Source organism: Balaenoptera borealis (genome assembly GCF_965194805.1).
Source record: "Balaenoptera borealis genome assembly, chromosome: 16".
Lineage (NCBI taxonomy): Eukaryota > Metazoa > Chordata > Mammalia > Artiodactyla > Balaenopteridae > Balaenoptera > Balaenoptera borealis.
In genome coordinates this window covers 30,640,482-30,663,772 of record NC_138872.1, presented here as the reverse complement: position 1 = coordinate 30,663,772, position 23,291 = coordinate 30,640,482, and the positions used below count along the sequence as shown (strand labels likewise).

Here is a 23,291-nt window from a genome sequence, read left to right as displayed (position 1 = left end):
TGACAAGCTCTGCTGAGAGCAGAAAGCTTCCAATCAGCCTTTTCATTTGAAAATATAAACAGGCAGTGAAAGTTCACCACACATTTGATTAAATACCTGTAATTCGAAAGAAAAAGATCAAGATTCTTTTAAAACTCTGATTGATTAAGGCCAAAGATGATTTATGATATAGAGGAAAAGTTAAGATACAAAACTCTCCTTAGGATGCCCGGAGAAATGTAAGATTTGGTGACTTATTAGAATAAGTGTTATTTTGTGATAAATGAATATAAGGAAAATATGAGCTCTGGAAAATGATAATTGATAAAATTAACAGAGAAGTTGGGAGGTAAAGTTAGGAAAATCTCAAAATATAAAAGTTTAGAAATAAAAGAGGTAGAAAATACGAGAAAAAACTTAAAAGTCATAGAGAACTTATCCATGAGGTTTGATAGCCATTAAGTAGGAGTTCTAGAAAAATAGAGCAGAGGGCTTCCCTGGTGGCGCAGTGGTTGAGAATCTGCCTGCCAATGCAGGGGACACAGGTTCGAGCCCTGGTCTGGGAAGATCCCACATGCCACGGAGCAACTGGGCCCGTGAGCCACAATTACTGAGCCTGTGCGTCTGGAGCCTGTGCTCCACAACAAGAGAGGCCGCGATGGTGAGAGGCCCGCGCACCGCGATGAAGAGTGGTCCCCACTTGCCGCAACTAGAGAAAGCCCCTCGCACAGAAACGAAGACCCAACACAGCCATAAATAAATAAATAAATAAAAAGATCGTGAATTTAAAAAAAAAAAAAATAGAGCAGAGATATCAGAAGGGAGGAAATTAAAAAAAAAAAAAGTAAACATTTCCAGTGATAAAAAGAAAAGCTTTTAGCAAGCCTCAATGAGAGTAGAAAAACCTTAAATCTATCTATGCCTTTTTTGAACACTGATGATTAAAGAATATAATAAAAAGCAGAAAAAATAAGTCTTATGCAATAAGACAACAGAAACTTGATTTCTCTCCTTCCCCAACCAAAACAAACAAACAAACATTAAACAAAACATGTGAGGCAATGGTTTTCAAGACACTAGACATCAGGCAATGAGGAATAGTGATTCCCTTGAGAGAGAGAAATAAACAAGGTGAGCCCCATGAATGTCCTAGCTTACTACAGTTGACCCTTAAACAACAGGAGTTTGAACTGCATAGGTCCACTTATATGCAGATTTTTTTCAGTAGTAAATACTATAATACTACACGATCCACAGTTGGTTGAATCCATGGATTTTCGACTGCACAGAGGGTCAGTTCCCCAAACCCCCTCATTCAAGGGTCAGCTGTACTTTGAGAAAATTTCCAGGCCATGGCACAGGAAGGGGGTACCCAGGTAGATCCCAATGCACTTCCTGAGCTGAGTAGATGGAGCTGAGAGTCTGGTGAGACCAAGATGGCTGGAGTACTAAAGAGGAAATATTTGCTCCAAAACAGAACTCCCAAGATCTGCCAAGATTCCTCTTTCTCCCCACCCCCACATCCCAAGTATTCAACAGACTATTGATCTATGTGTTCATGTGTGATGTAACTACTGAAAGTGGAGGAAGAAAAAAATATCTGAAAGTATTCCAGAACAGTGCCTGATGCATGCTCAGAGCTGGGAATAGTACCTGTTCCCACCAGTTTGACTCGAAAAATGCATAATTCACAGGGGGCATTGGATAGAGTCCTCAGGAGGGTTTTGTCTCCTGTGGGGAATTATCAGCCCTTGTCTGAGCACTGCTCTGGACCCTCCTAACAATTTATAAAAGCAAGAACTGAAAGGATCAAACTGTTTCCAAGTAACTGCATTCCAGAACAAATCACAAGAATATTTATAGGAATACAAAAATATCTAGCACCCAACAAGGTAAAATTCACAGTGTCTGGCATCCAAAGATTATCAGTTTACAAAGAAGTGGGAATACATGACTGATAGTAAGGTAATCAGTTCATCAAAATTGACCTAAAATTGACAGAAATGTTAGAATTAGCAGACAAGGACATTAAAACAGTTATTCTCACTGTTCCATATGTTCAGGAAGCTAGAGGAAAGACTGAACGTGTTGAACAGAAACAGAAAATATAAAAGACTCAGATTGAACTTCTAGAAGCGAAAATTGCAATATCTAAGATGAAAAAATACACTGGATGGCAGTAACATTAAATTAGACTCTGCCAAAGAAAAGATTAGTGAATTTGAAGCCATAGCAGTAGAAACTATCCAAGATGAAGCACAGAGAGACTAAAGAATACAGAAGAATAGAAAGAGCATCAATGATTGCCAAATTAGTCGTAAGGACAGAATAAAGACATTTTAAAACTAAAAACAATTTCCTCCCATTAATCTTTTCTTAGAAAGCTGTTGGAGGATGTTCTCCAGCAAACAAGTTAACCAAGGAACAGGAGACAAATTAAGCCATGAAATCAGATCCAGCACGTGAGAGCACCAGGATGATAGCAAAGAGAAGTCTCATAGTGAAAGTTGCAGTTGCACAGCAAGCTTACATAACAGGCATCCCAAAATGAAGCAAGAAGTAAAAGAAATGATAGATTATCTGATACCTTTAAGCCAGTGGTTCTCAATTGGGGTGATTTTGCTGTCCCATCCTCACCCTCCCCACAAGTCACTTGGCAATATTTGGACATGCTTTTGATTTGCCTGGACCGGGGCTGGGGGGTGGGTTGTAGGCATCTAGTGAGTAGAGGCCAGGGATTTTGCACGAGGCAATGCACAGGGCAGTCCCTCACAACAAAGGAATAACTGGCCCAAAATGACAGTAGTGTTGCTATTGAGAAACCCTAGTGTAAGCATACTAGCAAATTAAGTGGGAAAGGTAGAAAAAATTTTAGGATTGATTTTTTTAATTACACAAGTGAAAAGAATGAAGCTGTTGGTAGCTCTTGGAAAAACAAAATTTGTTTAAGAAAGCAAATATGAGTATGGTATGCACTTGGCCTGCAGTAAATTTTATATTATATATATATATATATATTCTTAATATTATAAACAATAACTACTGGTATAACCAAAAAAGTCATATTATGATATTAGATAATGTTAAGGTGTATATGTGAGAAAACGTATGAGAATGGGGATAAGCGTAGCAGAGCTACATCTTTGCCATAAGTCAGTATTTAATTTCTAAATTGATAAATCAAGAAATAGTGATAGAAGCTTATATCAAAATATGGAGGTAATTACCAAAAAGAAAATGTTAAAAGACTTCAAAGTGGTTGTCTCTGAGGATTAACACTAGTGGAGGTTTGTGAAAGGTTGGAGTAGGGATTAAAATTTTTTTATTACAAGCCTTTAGGACTAGTATTTGATTTTTTAAAACTATAGGAATGTATTATTTTAATTAAAATTTTATTCTAAACAAAGACAAAATATTTTTGTGTGTATATGTATATAAATATATATATGCCCATCATTGAAGATATTCAAAAGATATACCAAAGTCTCTGAACAGATAGTTTCCTTGAATGGGACACATTTATTAATATGTATAGGTTCTAATATAATATAAAATTTTTATTTATTATTCTAATCACTGAGTTTTCACCAAGATAGTCATTTCTAAATGTCAGGAAATAATCCTGATCGTCCTAATGATACTGACTCAGTTATTTCAATGTTTTTCCCCTTGTGTTGCAGTTGCAGGATGTGAGTTTGAATCTATGGAATGTCTACAGCAAGATGGATCCTATGTCTCTGGAGAGTTTGCTTTCAGAAGTAAGGAGCCACACTGTATTTAACTTATAAATATTAGAATCAGCTCAATTATCCACTACTGGTATTTAACTTGTAGAAATGCAGGATATATTTTAGTTTGCTTTAGTCAAAGAATTGAGCAGTTTCTTCCCCAATTATTATCTTGAACTTCTTGGGGAGTGGAAGGGGACCTGGAAGAGACACTACCTCTTCCACTCTGAGGAAACCTCACCTGAGATGAGACCAAGGCTGCCTGCCTGGTCCAAGATTTAGGTTTTCACCTAAAGACATTCTTTCCGTTGGGCTGGACTTTAGAAAAACAGTAAAGAGGGTGTCTTTTTGCACTCTTTCTCTGGCATGAAAAGATTAAAAAGTTGGTGTATGCCTTAAAGGAATCAAGGATTAGACAGGGGTTGGCAACGTTTTTCTGTAAAGGGGTAGACAGTAACATTTTAGGCCTTGTGGGCCCTGTGTCTCTGTTCAAACTACTCAGCAATGCCATTATAGACAATGCTTTAACGAACGAGTGTGTCTGTGTTCCAAGGAAACTTTATTTATAAAAATATATGGCCTGCCGGCAGGCTATAATTTACTAACTCCTGGATTAAAGGGTCAGGCATTAATTTTTCATCTGAACTTTGAAGAAAAAATTCACAGTGGGCAAAGCAATTTGCAATGAGGAGCAACAAGCAAAACTAAGGTATAAGTACTTTGTTTAAACAGCCCAGTAGGGTCTCTCAGGGGTCATGGATGGATATGCATGGAAAAAGAACAGCTTGTATGTAGCCTTTTAATGAAATGAGCTGTGAAATCAAGACCCAACAAAACTAATTCAAAAAATGAAGACTGCGCATCAGTCTCATGAATATTAATGCCTATACTTTAAGTAAAATGGTAGCAAACAGTATCATATTAAAAGAACATTCTGTGATAAAGCAGAGTTTATTAAGGGCTTAGTATTTAATTTAATATCAGGAAATCTATTAATGTAATCACTACTGATTTTTCTCCTTAGAACCATTTATGATAACTCCATAGATGCCGAAAAGGCATTTGATGAAATTGAACATCCATTCCGTTAAACATTTCTAATAAAATAGGAATATAAAAGAAAATTAAAACCTGAACTTTTTGTTCTTTAAAAAGACCTAATCATCATCATCAATCCATGGCTTGCCTAATTATGGGAAAAAGTGAAAATGCAAAAATTACAACAGTAAGAGTGTAAGAATGATGGTAATTCCCTGGCGGTCTAGTGGCTAGGACTCTGTGCTTCCACTGCCAGGGGCCCGGGTTCAATCCCTGGTCGGGGAACTAAGATCCCGCAAGCTGCGTGGCATGGCCACAAAAAAAAAAAAAAAAGGAAAAAAGAGTGTAAGAATGTTAAATAAAATTTAACTACAGACAAATAAAAGAGATAAGTAGTTTAGGAGTTTCTGCACAGTATCTGGGACCCATGCCCCACTTGCATGCAGTGCCCTGAATGTGAGGACGCTTCAGGTCACACATGGAAGCTAGACATAGCATTGTAGTTTTGAGAACATCGCAAGCATCTCTGGAGTCAGTGGAATGGGACCACTCAAGAGAGCATCTTTAATTACACCTAGAACAGCAGTGACATCATGCAACTGAAGAAGCAACAGTGGTAGTCATCATGGGCTGTAGACCAGGCCATTTCCTGGTTTTCTGACTTCCAGTGAGCTTGGTATTCTTAGGTGGTACCATGAAGAAGTAGAAAGGAAGCCCTTTTAATGTCTGATAGTGGACTCCCCATCTAGCAGGAAGAGTGAGGAGGACTCAGGGCCAGATTTAATTTTATTTAGAAAGAATAAAGTAAGGTGATATTTCTTATACCAAAATATGATTGAGTACATTTATACCCACTACACTATGGAGAGCTCTTACAAATTGGTAAGAAAAATACAGCAGTGGGGAACTGGGAGACAACTGGAATTGGCTGTTCACAAAATAAGAAATAAAAATGACCATGGTTTTCCACTCCCAGTTAGGGATATAGAAAGTCAAAAGAGACCATTATTCTCACCCTAATAACCAAAACAATCTGAATATGCAACAAAATAATAGTGTAAAATCATTAGAGAGCTGAAGATGCAAGGAAACCTCAAAGAACTCTGTTTCTAAAAACGTAGGGCCCTTCATAGGACACTGTTCTCATTTCCAATGGAGCAGCAGGAGGAAGAGAAATCTATCACAGACAGGGATAAGTAAAAATCAGTTGACCTTTTAAAGAGCTTTTAATGGCTGTATGTGAGTGAGTCAGCACCTACCCCTCAACTCTAAACCATAGGTCTTCACAAGTGCTCGGGGTAATCCACCAAAGACTAGGCGCCAGGCTGGAGCGCTGAGAACCATCCCCCCTGAGGTACTTGACACTCAACTATAACCTGGATTAGCGCAGGAGAGCTGAGAGCAGTCATTTGGAGGCATTCCAGGTCTTTACAGAGTATAAGCAGCTGCCCTCTTAAGGCTGGGTGCAAGGCAGCAAGGCAAGGATCTCTCTACACAGACAGAGCCAAGGGGACTACAGAGCAAAGAGAACTCCTTAGCCACCCAGAAAAGTGGTAGCCAGCTTGTAAAGCAGGGAGAGATTGTCCATGATTCTGCAAGCTGGTGGCTCAGCTATAAAATGCAAAGAGATTTCCAGAATCTTGTCCCAGTGCTCTGAGCAAAATCTTTATCAAAGTTCACACCCCACCCTCAAAATACTTGAATTTAGTGATGAAGTAAACCAAACTACAAATGCTACAAAACACAGACCCTGATCAATTATAGATCAAATTGACTTAGATCCCTGCTTTAGTGGCCTAACAAAAGAAAGGGATCTAGTGGCCCTTTCCTAGAGGTAAATGGTACTATTTACCACTGTTTTTGCTGGTCTTTTATACAAAATGTCTGGCATATGATATTTTTAAAATTATAAGACCGGAAGAAACAAGAAAATTTGATCTGTTTAAATAACTGATAAAAGTGCTAAAGAATCTGGAACAAAATGGGACAACATGTGTGAAGAGTTGCGGAATTTTAGCAGAGACCTGAAAACTATAAAAAGAACCAAATGGAAATGCTAGAAATGAAAAATATATGGTATAGAAATGGAGGATTTATTAGATTGTCTAATTTATCAGATTAGACATGAATGAAGAAAAAGTTCAGTGAACTTGAAGGTAAGTCAATAGAAAGTTTCCAAACTGAAGGACAGAGAGAAAAAGAGCAAAAGGGGTGGAACAGAGCATCCAGTGTCTGCCCAACAGTGTCAAATGATCTAGCATAGTAGATCATTGGAGTCCCAGAAGGGAGAGTAGAGAGAAAATGGGGCTGGAAATTTAAGTTGATAATGTCTGAGAACTTTCCAAATTGATGAAATACATCAATCCACAGATCAAGAAGCTCAGTAAACCCTAAGTAGGATAAAATAAATATGTATGAAAATGACTATAAATTTGTGCAGGGATCTCTGTGGTGAGTCTACAAGTATTAATAAAATTCAAATCCAACAACCAAAAGAAGTTAAAATGCAATTCAGGTCATTACTTGTGCCTATAAAAAATTATTAAAAAGGAAGCCAATCTATACCCATATTACTTCTTAAAATCTACTTTTTTTTCTTCTCTCTTCTCTTGCTTAGCTGCTTCATAGCCTCCAAAGTTCTCTTTAAAAACTCTTTTTCTCTTCAATATCCAAATGCATTTTCTGTTCACATGTATTTTCTCTTTGCTAAGACTGGTAATCTTATAGTCAGAATTAGCATCTAGGCCTTAATTTTTACTGGTCAATCACTGCTGGCAGCTCTGTGATGGCCAGGGAGCCTACAGCTCCATGCTTCTTGGTCAGATCCTGCAAAGAGAAAGTGCAGACTGCTCTGAGATTTGATTTAGAAAGATGTTCAAAATATGTTTGGTGAGAAAAGTAAAAAAGCAGAGTATATTTCCATCTTTGTAAAATAATTTGTGTTCTGTGTCTTAGAAACTTCAGATGGTAGTCTCACTGGTTGTTGTTATTATTTTACGTATTTTCATTTTCTTATATTTATTACATCATGTAATTCTTTTCTTTTAAATCTTTTTCTTCCTCCCTCCCTCCCTCCCTGCATTGGGTCTTCATTGCTGTGCATGGGCTTTCTCTAGTTGCAGTGAGTGGGAGCTCTTCATTGTGGTGCACAGGCTTCTCATTGCAGTGGCTTCTCTTGTTGTGAAGCACAGGCTCTAGGTGCATGGGCTTCAATAGTTGTGGCACGTGGGCTCAGTAGTTGTGGCGCATGGGCTCTAGAGCGCAGGCTCAGTAGTTGTGGCACATGGGCTTAGCTGCTCCGCAGCATGTGGGATCTTCCCGGACCAGGGCTTGAACCTGTGTCCCCTGCATTGGCAGGCAGATTCTTAACCACTGCACCACCAGGGAAGTCCTACCTCGTGTAATTCTTAAAAATACTTTTAAATATTGAAATTAAGCTTCTTTTCCCCCTTTGAGTCACCTGAGATCAGACACTGCTGGATGCCAGCCTAGGGGCAAGAGTTCTGTCTGAAGTTCAGGATCCTTCCCTGGTGGCCAAAGGCCAAGGCACACTGGCATGTTTCTTGGGGTTTGCAGACTTCTGCTGCTTATCTGATCTTGATATCCATCTGGGCCTGTCTTCTGGATTCGGCCTTCAGGAGTCTGAGCAGATAGACTTTCCCTTCTTCATCATCAGATCCAACGAACCGATTCTACCTCCATACACAGTATCCATTTCCACAAATGCACTGTTTGTGCTGGGGAAAAATTGAAGAATAGTGTGTCTGGTGGAAACCACACAGGCTCTGGGTATCTCTTACCTAGATATATTTTCACTTTTGCTAGTTGTTAGTATCGCATCCTCAGGTCACTTTACCATTTAGTACCTCAGTCTCCTCATCTATAAAGTGGGCATAGAGAAGTACATGAGGATATTAGGAAGATTTAAATACACACACACACACACACACACACACACACACACACACACACACACACACACGTGAAATCTTCCATTTCAGTCATAGCATGGATTCCTGATGGTCTAGTGGTTAGGATTTGTCACTCTTGGTCATAGCATGGAGCTGAAGGCAGTATTTAATGATTCATTCCACCTTATTGTGTAGTTAGTACTGACATATCCACCTCCATCAGGGAACTTTTTGGGGAGCAAAATGCCTATCTTTTCTGTGTATCCCCCAAAGCACGCAGTGTTTTTCACGTAGAAGATAGCCAGAAAATGGTGACTGCTCAACTGTATAACTCTACTTCTTATCATAGACCCAAACCAAGGTGAGTGTCACCATGTAGGCCATTAAAATAGAAACAAACTTCTGAGTTTGTTTCTAAATAGAATTGGAAAACAGAATAAAGTGTATTCTGTACTAATAGCTATATTGGTTCTTTTTGTTTTCCTAAGCCTCACAAAGTGAAGCATTCTGGTATAGCCCAAGGGATTGGACAGAGCCAAGCAAGGAAAGCACAGACCCACACTGGGGTGCATAGCCTCAGATGTGACTTACCTGAGGCCAGTGATATGCATTATGGGTGTCTGAGAGATAGAGCAGACAAATGCCAGGAAATCAAGGTGGAGGCTCAGATGTTCTTAGCCAACTCCAGCTAGCCGACAGTAGAAGCAGAGAAATTGACAAGTACTGCAGACATCTAGTGTGTAAGGCCTGGTAATAAGCACTTTCTACAGGTTATTTCATTTAATTCCTATAATATCTCTGTAAGGTAAATAATAGCCCCCGCCATTATGCACATAAGGCATTTGCGGCTCAGAGAGGTTAGCTCCCTTGCCCAAGGTCACACAGCCAGTAAGAGGCAAAACAAAGTTTCCAGCACAAGTCTTTCTGAATCTAATCATAGTTTAGCTTTGCCTGCTTGTGTGTGTCTTAGGTTTCTTCTCATGTATGGATACCCCCTCCTTCTCTTTGTTCCCACCCATCCCTCGCTAACTGTCTGTTGAAGAAGCCAGATCATTGTCATATGGTTGTCCTTACTGGGATTTTTTTTTTTTTTTTGGCTGCTTTGGGTCTTTGCTGCGCTCAGGCTTTCTTTAGTTGCAGCAAGTGGGAGCTACTCTTTGTTGTGGTGCATGGGCTTCTCATTGCGGTGGCTTCTCTTGTAGCGGAGCACTGGCTCTAGGTGCGCGGGCCTCAGTAATTGTGGCACACGGGCTCAGTAGCTGTGGCTTGCGGGCTGTAGAGCGCAGGCTCAGTAGTTGTGGCCCACGGGCTTAGTTGCTCCACGACATGAGGGATCTTCCAGGACCAGGGCTCGAATCCATGTCCTCTGCCTTGGCAGGCGGATTCTTAACCCCTGTGCCACCAGGGAAGCCCCTTACTGGGATTTTGTTGATTGCATTCCCATGATGTAGTTTAACAGTTTCCCTGTCTTCTGTATTCCCTGATTATTAGTAATTGAATCTAGAGGTTTAATCAGTTTCAGGATTGATTTTTAGAGGGAAGATAACTTCATAGAGGGTGTTGTGTTCCTTACCAAGAAGTACGTGTATCTAATTGATTCTCTTTATTTTGTGAACAGCCATTGATATGCAATCTTCAGATCTTTACTTCATTAATTAGAGTCTTAATTCACTATTGCAAAATGGTGGTATTCTAATTCTATAATTCCTTCTTCATTTATATTCTCTAAAGAGAAATATTCAGCTTGCTAATATTGTTTATGCAGTGGTGACGTTCATGTAGGAAAAGCAAGATAAATGCTTGAATTCTTGCTTTTACTTATAAGTTTTCAAAATAAGGTTGGTTCCCAACCGTTTTCCAAAAGTAACCAGTAAAAAAAATAGTTTTTTAAAATATATCTAATTTTGAACTCATAGATTTAAACATATTTGATATGTTTCTGTCCATTGCAGTTATCATCTTTACTGATGCTCTAAATTGTTCCATCTTTGGGCTGTGGTCTCACTTCAAGTTGGTCACACATCCTTTTAACACAGTCTTAATAGTCCTCAATAACTTCTCTGCTATACACTGTGACGAGATATTCCAGGCTTATCTTGTACATTTCCTGTCTCACACCTGGAATTGGTCATTTCTCTAGTAAGTTATGGTTTCTTTGAGTGGGAAATGACATTTCAGCACCACAGTCTGGGTGCTAGAAATGCTCCTTGCTCCTGGTTTGGTCACTGTTTCTAGATCTCTTCAGTGGACGAAACTAGGAAATTCTCTTCTCTCTCTCCCTGCTCCCTCGCCTTTTCTCTCCTTGTGTGTGTGTATGTGTGTATACACATATACATACTTATATATACATGCACATGTATATACATACATATGTACACACACATATACCTGATTTTTTATCCTATGTTATATATAAAACATACTCAGAAAACAGTATCAGCACTGTCTCCTACATATTACTGAAAATAATTTTAGACATATATTGACATTAATGTAATGTGCGTGTATATATATATATATATATATATATATATATATATATATATATAAACAAAATATAGATTTTTCTGGGCAGCAAATAGTGAAGTCACTTGAGAATATTGTTTACACTAAGTATTCCCAGCAGAGATCCATTGTGCTTTATGCCTAGGGCCATTGCATGGCTAACACAGAGTTCATAGGTATGAGTACTTGTGTATCCTTAAAGAGAAGAGTAGGGAAGAGCATAGATCCAGACAGCCAGTTTTAGTGCAGCAAACAGGATGCCTGCTGTAAGCAAGGCACTAGGCTGGGTGCTTGTCATGTACACTTACACAGTGTGAGATGGACAGTAAAGACAACTATCCAATTTGAGTACAAATTAACAGCAACTTCAAAATAAGGACAAAGATGTCACTTGAGTATCTCAATCAAGCAAGTCATAGCTGATACTTTGGGTTAACTGATGATGCCTTAAAGAAAAGCCAGGAACACAAAGCAACATGTAGTGGTTGGGAACAGGAATGAGTTCAGAGAGGAGGCTGAAAAGCAGCTGGGATGGGGGAGGGAGGCAGGCTGTATGTAGAGGAGAGTCAGCTGGGAAGGTGCAGAGTTCCTCATACTTGCTTTCCTGCTAGGAGGAGAGGATGAGGGAGGAAAGGGCTCTGGGCCACCTCTGACCCCACTGAACTTCTAACTAAAGTCAACTAATTTGTCCTTGAACAAAGCTTCACTGCTGTGAGCTTATGGTACTAGGTGTAGTGTCTCATAAATAGCTTTAGGTGCCTCATAAATAATTCCCTCTTCAACAAGGGTTGCTAACTGTCCTTTTTAAAAACAGCTTTTAAAGGACATTACTGCTCTTTTTAAAAAAAAAAAACAGCTTTATTGGAATATAATTTATATACCATAAAATTTACCCATTTTAAGTGTACAGTTTGGTGATTTTTAGTAAGTTTACAGATGTGTGCAACCATCACCACAATTTGAATTTTAGACCATTTCATCAACCCAGAAAGTTCCCTTGTCCTCACTTGCAGTCAACCTCCATTCCCACTCTCAGCCCTAAGCAAACCACTAATCTACTTTCTGTCTCTGTAGATTTGTCTTTTCTGAGTATTTCATATACTGTAGTCTTTTATACATGGCCTCTTTCATTGGGCATAATGTTTTTGAGGTCCATCCATGTGGTAACATGAATCAGTACTTTGCTACTACCTTTTAAACAACATATTTAAATGGTCTGGTATTTTGAGATCAGATGCGGTTTCATGATTCTGGTTTTCTAAAGTACCTCCTTGAATGACCACATTATCTTTTCATTTTCTTTCTAGGATTTGGTGGCTTTTGAACGTCAGTGGACTAACTTCTTCGCCAATTTTGACACAGAAATTCCCTTCTTGCTGGAATTGTCCGAATCTCAGGCGGGTGAAGTATGTAAAGGAAGGGTCAAAGAGAAAGAAGAAATTGGCTAGTTTATTTATTGTTTTTATTTTTATTAAAAATTTTCTCAGAATACAGCGCTACCAATCTGAATTTGGCTATCATTTCCTTAAGATTTGTTGCATGCTGTAAAGAAGTTTTTAACTCCCATGCCAACCCCTATATAAGAAGGTATTTTTTTCTGTGCCAGTTTCTCTACAAGAAAGATACTCATTTGTCAGAGGTGGTGCCCCTGTCAGCCAGGAATTCTGTTGGGCACCAGTTAATAAGCCTAGGAATAATTCTCCACATGTGAATAGCACACCTTTGTCAGTTGAACCTCTAGGTAATGCCAAGCTTTCTTTCTAGGCAAACAACAATAGTGAAGTTACTAGGTTCAGGATAAGACCCACTCCATGAGTAAACTGAGGTATGTAAATCCAGAACTAAGGCACAGGGACTTCCCTGGTGGTCCAGTGGTAAAGAATCCACCTTCCAATGCAGGGGACATGGGTTTGATCCCTGGTCAGGGAACTAAGATCCCACATGCCGTGGGACAACTAAGCCCACTTACCACAACTACTGAGCTCGCACGCCTCAACTAGAGCCCACGTGCTGCAAACTATAGAGCCCACGTGCTCTGGGGCCTGTGCGCCACAACTAGAGAAGAGAAAACCTGCAGGCCACAACTGGAGAGAAGCCTGCGCACCACAACAAAGAGCCCGTGCGCTGCAACAAAAGATCCTGCATGCCTCAACAAACATCCCGCGTGCCACAACTAAGACCAGACACAGCCAAAAATAAAGAGAGGGAGAGAGAGGGAGAGGGAGAGAAGAGAAGAGAGAGAGAGAGAGAGAAAGAGAGAGAGAGAGAAAGGAAGGAGGGAAGGAGGGAGGGAGGGAGGAAGGAAGGAAGGAAGGAAAAGAAAGAAAGAAGAAAAAAAGAAAGGCACAAAACTAGTTCCCAAACTAGTTCCCAAAACTAGTCAACAGGAAGGATCAAAAGAGTGATCTTGAGCTTGCACTTGAGCTTACTTTGGGCTTGCACTGCCAGTCCTCAGTTCTGCTGTGTTCCACTTTGACCCAGGACAGGCCCTAGTCCTGACCTTTGCAACTGGAGTTGATCTTTGTTGCTGTGCATTTTACTTTTACATTATGTTATAAATCCCACAATATATTGGGGTTATTTTTGTTTAAACAGTCCATTGTCTTTTTTGTCTTTTAAAAATCTTTAAAAATATTTTTTAAAGATTTAAATAATTAAAAAATCTTACATATCTGCCCACGTAGTTAAAATTTCTGGTGCTGTTCATTTCTTTGTATAGACACAGATATCCATTTGGTATGATTTCCTTCTCCCCGAAGATATCATTTAACATTTTTTGTTGTGCAAATCATCTGATGATTAATTCTTCCAGCTTTTGTATGTCTGAAAAAAATTTTTATTTCACTTTCATTGTTTAAAAAAATTAATTATTTATTTATTTTTGGCTGCATTGAGTCTTCATTTGCTGCACGCGGGCTTTCTCTAGTTGTGGCGAGTGGGGGCTACTCTTCGTTGCGGTGTGCAGGCTTCTCATTGCGGTGGCTTCTCTTGTCGCGGAGCACGGGCTCTAGGCGCTTGGGCCTCAGTAGTTGTGGCTCATGGGCTCTAGAGCGCAGGCTCAGTAGTTGTGGCACATGGACTTAGTTGCTCCGCGGCATGTGGGATCTTGCCGGACCAGGGGTTGAACCTGTGTCCCCTGCATTTGCAGGCAGATTCTTAACCACTGTGCCACCAAGGAAGTCCCTCACTTTCATTTTTGAAAGTATTTTTGCCGTGTATAGAATTCTAGGTTGACAGTTTTTTCCTTACAGTACCTGAAAGATGTTGTTCCACTCTTTCTCACTTGCATTATTTCTGATGAGAAGTCTTTCATCTTTATCTTTGTTCATCTGTACATAACTTGTCATTTTTCCCTCTGGTAGCTTTTATGATTTTCTCTTTCATTACTGGTTTTGAGTAATTTGATTATGGTATGTCTCACTATAATTTTGATCATATTTCCTATGCTTGGGTTTTGTTGAGCTTTTTGGATCTGGATTTTTAGTTTCATCAGGTTTGGAAAGTTTTTGGCCATTATTTTTTCTGTCCTCTTTTTCTTCAGAGACTCCAGTTACCTCTATATTAGGCCACTTGAAGTTGTCCCACCTCTCACTGATGCCCATTTCAGTTTTTTATTTTTTTTAATTCTTTTTTTCTTATTACTGATTCTAAGAGTAAAAAATATTCAAAAAGGTGTACTCAGTGACATGTCACTCCTGGGTTCTTACTACCATGTTCTCATTCCCACTTTCTTCCCACCCTTTTTCCACCCATTCCATTACCAGTAGGTAACAAATCTCTTCAGTTTCTGGTTTATCTTTTCTGTCTCTTTTGCACAAATGATCAGATACATAGGTATTTTCTTATATCCTCTTCTGTCTTTCATTGAAGAGTGGCATACCATATGTAGTCATTTCCACTTTGCTCTTTTCACTTAACAGTGTATCCTGGAACTCTGTCTAGGTCAGTTCGTTGAGATCGTCCTCATTCTTTATTATAATTCATAATACAGTTGACCCTTGACCAACGCAGGCTTGAACTACCTGGGTCCACTTGCATATTTTTCAGTAGTAAATACTACAGTACTACACGGTTCAAGATTGGTTGAATTCATGGATGCAGAGGAGCCGCGAATGCAGAGGGCCAACTATAAGTTATATGCAGATTAACCCCTGTCTTATGTATGTGTATTTAGGTTATTTTCAGTATTTTGCTATTGCAAACAGTGCCATAGTAAATAACTCTGTGCTTATGTATTTTCATATTGTTGGAGGTTTGTATACCTAGTAATGGGATTGCTGGGTCAAAAGGTAAGTGCATATGTAGTTGTGTTAGCTATTGCCAAATTTCCCTTCAGAAAGGTTGTACTGATTTGCATTCCCACTAGCAACATATGAGAGTGCCTGTTTTACCACAGCCTCACCAATAGAATGTGTTGTCATACTTTTTAATTTTTGACAGTCTCATCGATGAGAAATGGTATCTTGGTATTATCTTAGTTTGTGTTTTTCTAATTATGACTAAGCTTGAACACTTTTTCATATGTTTGAAGGCCATTTTATATTTTATTTTCATGTCTTTTTCCCATTTTAATATTGGTACAATATTATTAACTGAGCTATAGAGCACAGGTTTTAGGTCTTTTGTCCCTTGTTTTTTACGAGTTCTTTATATATTTAGGCTATTACCTTTTTGTCTGTGATATATATTCCAAATATTTCTTCCTTATTTATCAGTTGCTTTGTTTATGGTGGTATTTTGCCATGCAAACTTTTTATCTTTATGTAAATTTATTAATATTTACTTTTATTGCCTCTGGATTTTGAGTCATATACAGAAAGGCTTATAAATCTAAGGTTAAAGAGGAATTTACCCTTTTAGTACTTGTATGGTTTAATTTTTTAAATTTAGATCCGTAATTCACTTGGGGTTTTTTGTGTATATGATGTGAGATATGGATATGATGTGAGATATGGATCTAATTTTATCTTTTTTTCCCAAATCCAGTTAGAATCCTGACTATGCAACTCACTAGCTCTGTGACCTGGGACAAGTTAATTAAATTAGCCAACTCATCTGTGAAGAGGGGATCATGAAGAATGAACTGCATAGGTTGTTACTAGGATTACAGTTGACCCTTGAACAGCACTGGCGTTAGGGACCCAGACCCTCCAGACCCTCCACACAGTCGACAATCTGCATTTAACTTATAGCCAGCCCTTTGTGTACACAACGCCTCCTTATATGCAGTCCTTCCATATCTGCGGTTCCTTGGCATCCGCGGTTCCACATCCACAGATTCAACCAACTGCCTGTCATATATTACTGTGGTATTTACTATTTTAAAAGATCCACATATAAGTGGACCTGTGCAGTTCAAACTTTTGTTGTTCAAGGGTCAACTGTACTTGAGATAATACATTTAAATGCCTGTCACAGTTCACATGGTAAACCCTCAATAAACTTTAGCTATTATTCCTTTAATATATAAGGAGTTTTTACAAATCAGTAAGAGAAACTCCAATTGATAAACATACAGAGGATGTAAATAAATAGTTAATTACCAAAGGGAAGTCCAAATGGCCATTGAACATATCTGAAATATTCTACTTCATTAAAAATCAAAGGGGTATAAAATAAAACAACAACGAGGTACCATTTTTCGTTTGTCAACTTGACAAATATATTTTTAAAAGGACATTTATTGGACAGTGCTTACCCTGAGATAGGCACGCTCAGATATTGTAAGTGGAAGTGTACATTGATCAGACTTTTTTGAAAAACAATTTGGCAATATAGTTTTGCCTTTTTACCCTATAATTTCATTTCCAGATTTGCCTTAAGGAAATAATCAGAGCTGTAGATAAAATTTATGAAAAGTTATTCATTACAGTATTATTTATGATATAATAGTAGCAATATAAATTTCCAAGAATAAAGGACTATTTAACAAACTTTGGTACAATCTATATATATTCTATGAATATACCATAGAAGAAAGATTTGAAGAAAATGTACCAGAACGTTAATAGTTCTTAGAGATTGTAGGTGGTTTTTATTGTATTCTAAAATAAGCATATATTATTTATTTAATTGGGGGGAAAAACAATCAGTATTATTTAAGGGGATTAGAATTGCCTTTTGAAGCTTTGAACTCTTGACAAAGACCCTGCATATCAATGTTTGATTAGTGTTCAGCCTAGCACTATGCACATCAAAGCTGAGAAGTGCTTCTGTCAGTACTTCTAAGTTCCTTGGATTCTCCCTCATTACTCATTTTAAATTAGTATATATTAGAATTAATATATATTATAATTTATAGAATTAACATAATTCTAATTATTGGAAATGTAGAAAAAAATTTAATAGAAGAAAAAGATTCCTATATGGTTAGTAACTTAGAACACAGATGGTGGTTTGTCCAGTTTCCTTTCAGTAGTTAAAAACTGTAAAACTTGACAAGGATTTTTCTTTACCTTCCTTTTCCTTTCTTTTTCTTTTGCAGACTTTTGTCTTTTTTTTCTTTGCTAATTGTTGTTTGTTTGCTTTCTATCCCCAAAATTCATGTTGTTATCCACCACATATGTCCTCCCATGTTCTTATAACAATCTATAAACATGCATCTCTCCCTCTTTCTCTCTCTCTTTCTCTTTCACTCTCTCTCTCTCTCACACACACACACATGCACACACACACTATATACATACATACATGCATATATGAGGGGTTTGTGATTGTTTTATAAAATTGTGATCTTAATATATATAATGTTGGCTTCTTTTTCAGCCATTCAGAAGTTACTTTAGTCATGGAATGATTTCCAGTCATATAACTGAAAATAGGTAAGATTCTTGGGAAAGAAATTGAATGGTAATAGAGAAAATGGGGTTGACAAGGTGGTGGAAATGGGGGAGAATCTAAGTACAGAAGCTGGAGTCAGGAAAATATGGGTTGACTTTAGTCATCACAGAGTAAGAAATCCATACTCTATAAAATTGTCTGTTTTACTGCTTTTGTATTTTTGTATTAAAAACAGTTTTATATTAAGGTGGCTTTTAAAACATTGTTAACTTGCTAAAATCTAAAGAAAGGAATTTTTTATTCCATCTGTAACCCAGCAAAGCTAGAGGAAGCAGAGTGTCCAAGGGCTGGGCAGGGATCAACAGTGGCTTGTTGGGGAGTAAAAGGGATTGGGCATAAAGGTCCAGCCCCAGGAAGACATGGGAGCAATGAGGGTTGCTGCATTTGTTTTCTTTAAGTGTTTCCTTCAGTACCTCTCTTGCCATGATAATCAGGAGGGTCCAGCAGGGGATAGTTCCTCTGATGGATGAATGCAGTAGATCTTTCCTTTCTTTTCTTCCCCAACTGCAGTCCAATCTGGTAATGAGACAGACTACCCTGCCTGGGACTCAGAGTCATCTTTTTCTGCGCAGAGTCTCACTTAACTTGAATCAAGCAAGCATCAGAATAGAATCAGAGTCATTTTTACTTTTAAGAGCCCCAGTTTGCCTGAAGCTTAAGGAAGTATGTTTGAGAACAGTGAAACGAAATACAAAGGAATTTCAACATAACGTACTCTAAGGGCAATTTAAGGAAAGGGTATGGGATAAAGAAAGCTGTCTTAGTCTGTTTTAGCTCCTGTGACAAAAATACCATAGACTGGGTAGCTTATAAACAACAAACATTTATTTCTCCATTACAGTTCTGGAGACTGGGAAGTCCAAGATCATGGCACTGGCAGATTTGGTGTCTGGTGAGGGCCCACTTTCTCATAGATGGGTGTCATTTCACTCTAACCTCACATAGCAGGAGGGGTAAGGGGGATCTCTCTGGAACCTCTTTTATAAGAGTTTCTTTTATAATCCTATTCATGAAGGCTCTATCCTTATGACCTAATCACCTCCCCAAATCCCTACCTCCTAATACCATCACTTTGGGGGTTAGGATTTTAACATGTTGAATTTTGGGAGAACACAACATTCAGTCCATAGCAGAAACTATCTTTTTAAAATATCCTTTAGTCATTGACTATTTGTTGACAAATAGGTATGACATACTAAGCAAGAGATACATGATTAAAAAATAAACCAGACACAGTCTCTGCCCTCATGGAGTGAATAGTGTGATGGAGAAATAAGACATTAATCAAGCAACCTCACAAAGAAATATGTAATTGCAAACTCTGATTGATGCCTTGAAGGAGAAAAGAACATGGTACTGTGAAGACCACACTGGAGAGCTGACCTCTGGGGGGAGATGAGATGTGAATGATTAGTAAAGATAAGGGACAAAAGCAGTGGTCTTGAGAATGTAAGGAACATAAAAGAAATGTGTGTTGAGGAACATAAAAGAAGATGAGTTTGGCTGGAGTGTGGAAGTTGGGAGAGAGTGGCCTTATATGGAGCTAAAGAAGTTGGCCAGGCCAGACCATGTTAGTCTTTGTTGGCCATGTGAAAGATTTCAGCCCTTCTCCTGAAAATAAAGCCTTTGCATGTTTAAAAGATTATCCTCTCTGCAATGTGGAGAATGGATTATAGGAGGGCAGAGTGGAAGCCGAGTGGAAAGTAGGGAAACTATGAGGAAGCATTGCAGCCAAGAGGAAAGAGGGAAGAGAGGGATGGGTGCAGGGACGGGTAGGTGTGGTGAGAACATTTGCAACCCTACTTTCCTCCTTCCTTCGTAAAGCTACTTGGGAATGGTTAACAGCTCTATTGTTTGTCTACAGTGTGAGTATCACAACTGCTATCATTCTTGAAAATGTATATTTCTATCAAAATGCTATTGTATAAAACTGGGATTTTGCTCCATCTCTGCATCATGGACAGCAAACTTACAGAACTTTCTCCTTAAGCAGCAGGACAAGCTAAAAATATAAACATGGCTTGGGTTTAGTTATGTCCCTAAATGACTGATCCCTATGGGTCAGTAGGAGGAGTCAAAGATAATCTGGTATCTCTTCCCAACCAGCAGGGAGCATTAGGTGGACTGTACTAATCACCTTGCTCAAACTGCAGGATGACAGTCAGAGAAGCCCAAGAACTCAGTCATTTGGAAGTTTCCCTAGCCAGTAATCTCTTCACTAATCACATGTTTTTGATTTGCCACTCTAGCCCTAATAGGCAGCCATTTGTTCTCTTTGGTAATCATTCCACAAGAGAAAACCTGAATGCTGGCAACTTTAACTTCCCTTCTGAAGGGCACCTGGTACGCAGCACTGGTCCCAGCGGGAGCTTTGCCAAACACATGGTGAGTGGCTTGACTACCTGGTGCTTAATTGGTTTTATTATCAAATAGGGAGGAGGGGAGCTGGATAAATGGAACCTTTCCAACTAGTGTATTGATTTAACCTTGAAGTTGTTTTGGTGTGAAAAGTGATTAAAAACTGACTGTGTATTTTTATATAAGTACTAGACACGATTTGAAAGTATCATATTTAATTTTTAAATATTTGAAGGGAAAAGGTTAAAAAAATACTTTCACGAACCAAACTTTCAGTTATCCAAGTAGTATCAACAGTAGAATAAGAATTTTAAATTAACTTGAAAATAGGCAGTCATTCCAAGCCTAAGTTTGTTATGTCTTGACTGTTACATTTCAAGTGTTAAAAGAGAACTATCATCTAGAAATCTATATCCAGTGAAAACCTCCTTCAGTAATGAAGGGGTAATCAAGACATGCTCAGATGAAAGAACACTAAGAGAATTTGTTGCCAGCAGACCTACCCTAAAAGAATGACTAAAGGAAGTTTGGTCAAAACAAAGAAGAAATGATAAAAAAAAAAAAAGAAGAAGGAATCTTGGAACAATAAGGAGGACAAAAGAACACAATGATAAAACCAGTACATTTTTTTTGTATACTTTAAAATAGTGAATTTTATCTCAAAAAAATTGCAAAAAAAGAAACCAACCCCAGTGCACACCCACATTGTGGATGACTTAACCAATTTCTGTTTTTAGGTCTGTATGACTCCAAAGCCAAGGGCTTTCAGTCATTAACTCAGTAATCATTATTGAGTGTCTACTGTGTGCCAATCACTGTGCTAGGTGCAGGGAAAATATAGTCAATAGTCTTTGCCTTGAAGGATCTCACAGACTAGTAGAAGGGTCAGTGAGGATGGTGCTGTGAAATGTTTGGAGCAATAATTTAGCCATCCATTACACACCTTAGAATGGCTGAAACACTGACAACACCAAATGTGGAGCAACAGAAACTCTCATTCATTACTGGTGAGAATGCAAAATGGTACAGCCACTATGGAAGACAGTTTGGCAGTTTCTTGCAAAACTAAACATACTTTTAGCATCAGTCATGCTCTTTGGTATTTACCCAAATGAGCTGAAAACTTACATCCACACAAAAACCTAGACAAGGAATTTTTTCTTATAACATCACTTTTCATAATTGCCAAAACTTGGAAACTTGGAAGCAGCCAAGATGTCCTTCAGCAGGTGACTGGATAAATAAACTGTGGTACATCCATACAGTGGACTGTGTTTCAGTGATAAAAAGAGCTATTAAGCCACAAAAAGACATGGAGGAACCTAAAATGCATATTGCTAAGTTAAAGAAGCCAATCTTTAATGGCTACATAGTATATGACTCCCACTATATGACATTCTGGAAAAGGTACAACAGTGGAGAGAGTAAAGGGAATTCCCTGGCGGTCCAGTGGTTGAGGATTCCATGCTCTCACTGCCACTCTCACTGCCGAGGGCCTGGGTTCAATCCCTGGTCGGGGGAACTAAGATCCCACAAGCCACGCAGTGCGAGGAAGGGAGAATAGATGGATCATAGTGGATTTTTAGGGAAGTGAAACTATTCTGTATGATATTGTCACGATGGGCACATGTCATTATACATTTGTCAAAACCCATAGAATGTACAATACAAAGAGTGAACCCTAATGTAAACTATGGACTCTAGTTAATAATAATTTATCAATATTCATCAGTTGTAACAAATATAATATTACAAGACAAATAATAGGGGAAATTGTGGAGGCAGAGGGAAGGACAGGAGATAATGTGGGAACTCTCGGTGCTTTTGGATCAGTCTTTCTGTAAACCTAAACCTGCTCTAAAAAAAATAGTCTATTAACAAAACAAAAATGTAGCAGGTTATTTATACAACTTTCTGTAATAATTGGGGTTCTTTATTTTACAAACATGAAAACCTAATGAAGTCAAGGAACTTACGGAGACCGGTCCTGGGGTGGTGGGGGCCCTAGTTATGAACTTTCATCTTCATTCAGCTCTGTTTCTAGGTGACATACTTATCTTTTCCATTTCTGTGCCATTTGTGAATAATTTACAAATTAATAGGTGATATTAAATCTGAAAATCCAGATTATCTGAGCAGTTTTACATTACACATGCAAATTCTGTTGTACCAATTTCCTTTTTAATGTAAATGTCAATAACATTTTTTTTGAAGTATAGTCGATTTACAATATTGTGTTAGTTTCAGGTGTATAGCACAGTGATTCAGTTACACATATATATGTGTGTGTGTGTGTGTATACACACACACACACACATATTCTTCAGATTCTCTTCCCTTATAGGTTATTACAAAATACTGAGTATAGTTCCCTGTGCTATACAGTAGGTCCTTGTTGGTTATCTATTTTATATATAGTGGTGTGTATATGTTAATCCCAGCCTCCTAATTTATCCCTCCCCTCACCACCCTTTTCCCTTTGATAACCATAAATTTGTTTTCTATGCCTGTGAGTCTCTTTCTGTTTTTGGAAATAAGTTCATTTGTATCTTTTTTTTTTAGATTCCACATATAATATCATATGTATTTATCTTTCTCTCTCTGGCTTACTTCACTTAGTATGATAATCTCTAGGTCCACCCATGTTGCTGCAAATGGCATTATTTCATCCTTTTTTTGGCTGAGTAATATTCCACTGTATATATATACCATATCTTCTTTATCCATTCATCTGTTGATGGACATTTAGGTTGCTTCCATGTCTTGGCTATTGTAAATAGTGCTGCAATGAACATTGGGGTGCATTGTATCTTTTCAAATTATGGTTTTCTCCAGTATGTGCTCAGGGGTAGGATTCCTGGATCACGTGTTAGCTCTATTTTTAGTTTTTTGGGGAACCTCCATACTGCTCTCCATAGTGGCTGCACCAATT

At 38.3% G+C, this 23,291-nt stretch overlaps 1 protein-coding gene across 3 annotated transcripts in view; it reads left to right on the top strand.

Annotated features, from left to right (window-relative positions):
• DNAAF9 (dynein axonemal assembly factor 9) overlaps positions 1-23,291 on the top strand; it is a 148,742-nt gene that overhangs the window by 45,246 nt on the left and 80,205 nt on the right. For all 3 annotated transcript variants that reach the window (XM_082359004.1, XM_082359003.1, XM_082359002.1), the window contains 4 exons: positions 3,660-3,737; positions 12,469-12,567; positions 17,927-17,982; positions 20,251-20,386. In XM_082359004.1, the coding sequence (XP_082215130.1) occupies positions 3,660-3,737; positions 12,469-12,567; positions 17,927-17,982; positions 20,251-20,386 (369 nt within the window). The remainder of the gene's footprint in view (positions 1-3,659; positions 3,738-12,468; positions 12,568-17,926; positions 17,983-20,250; positions 20,387-23,291) is intronic.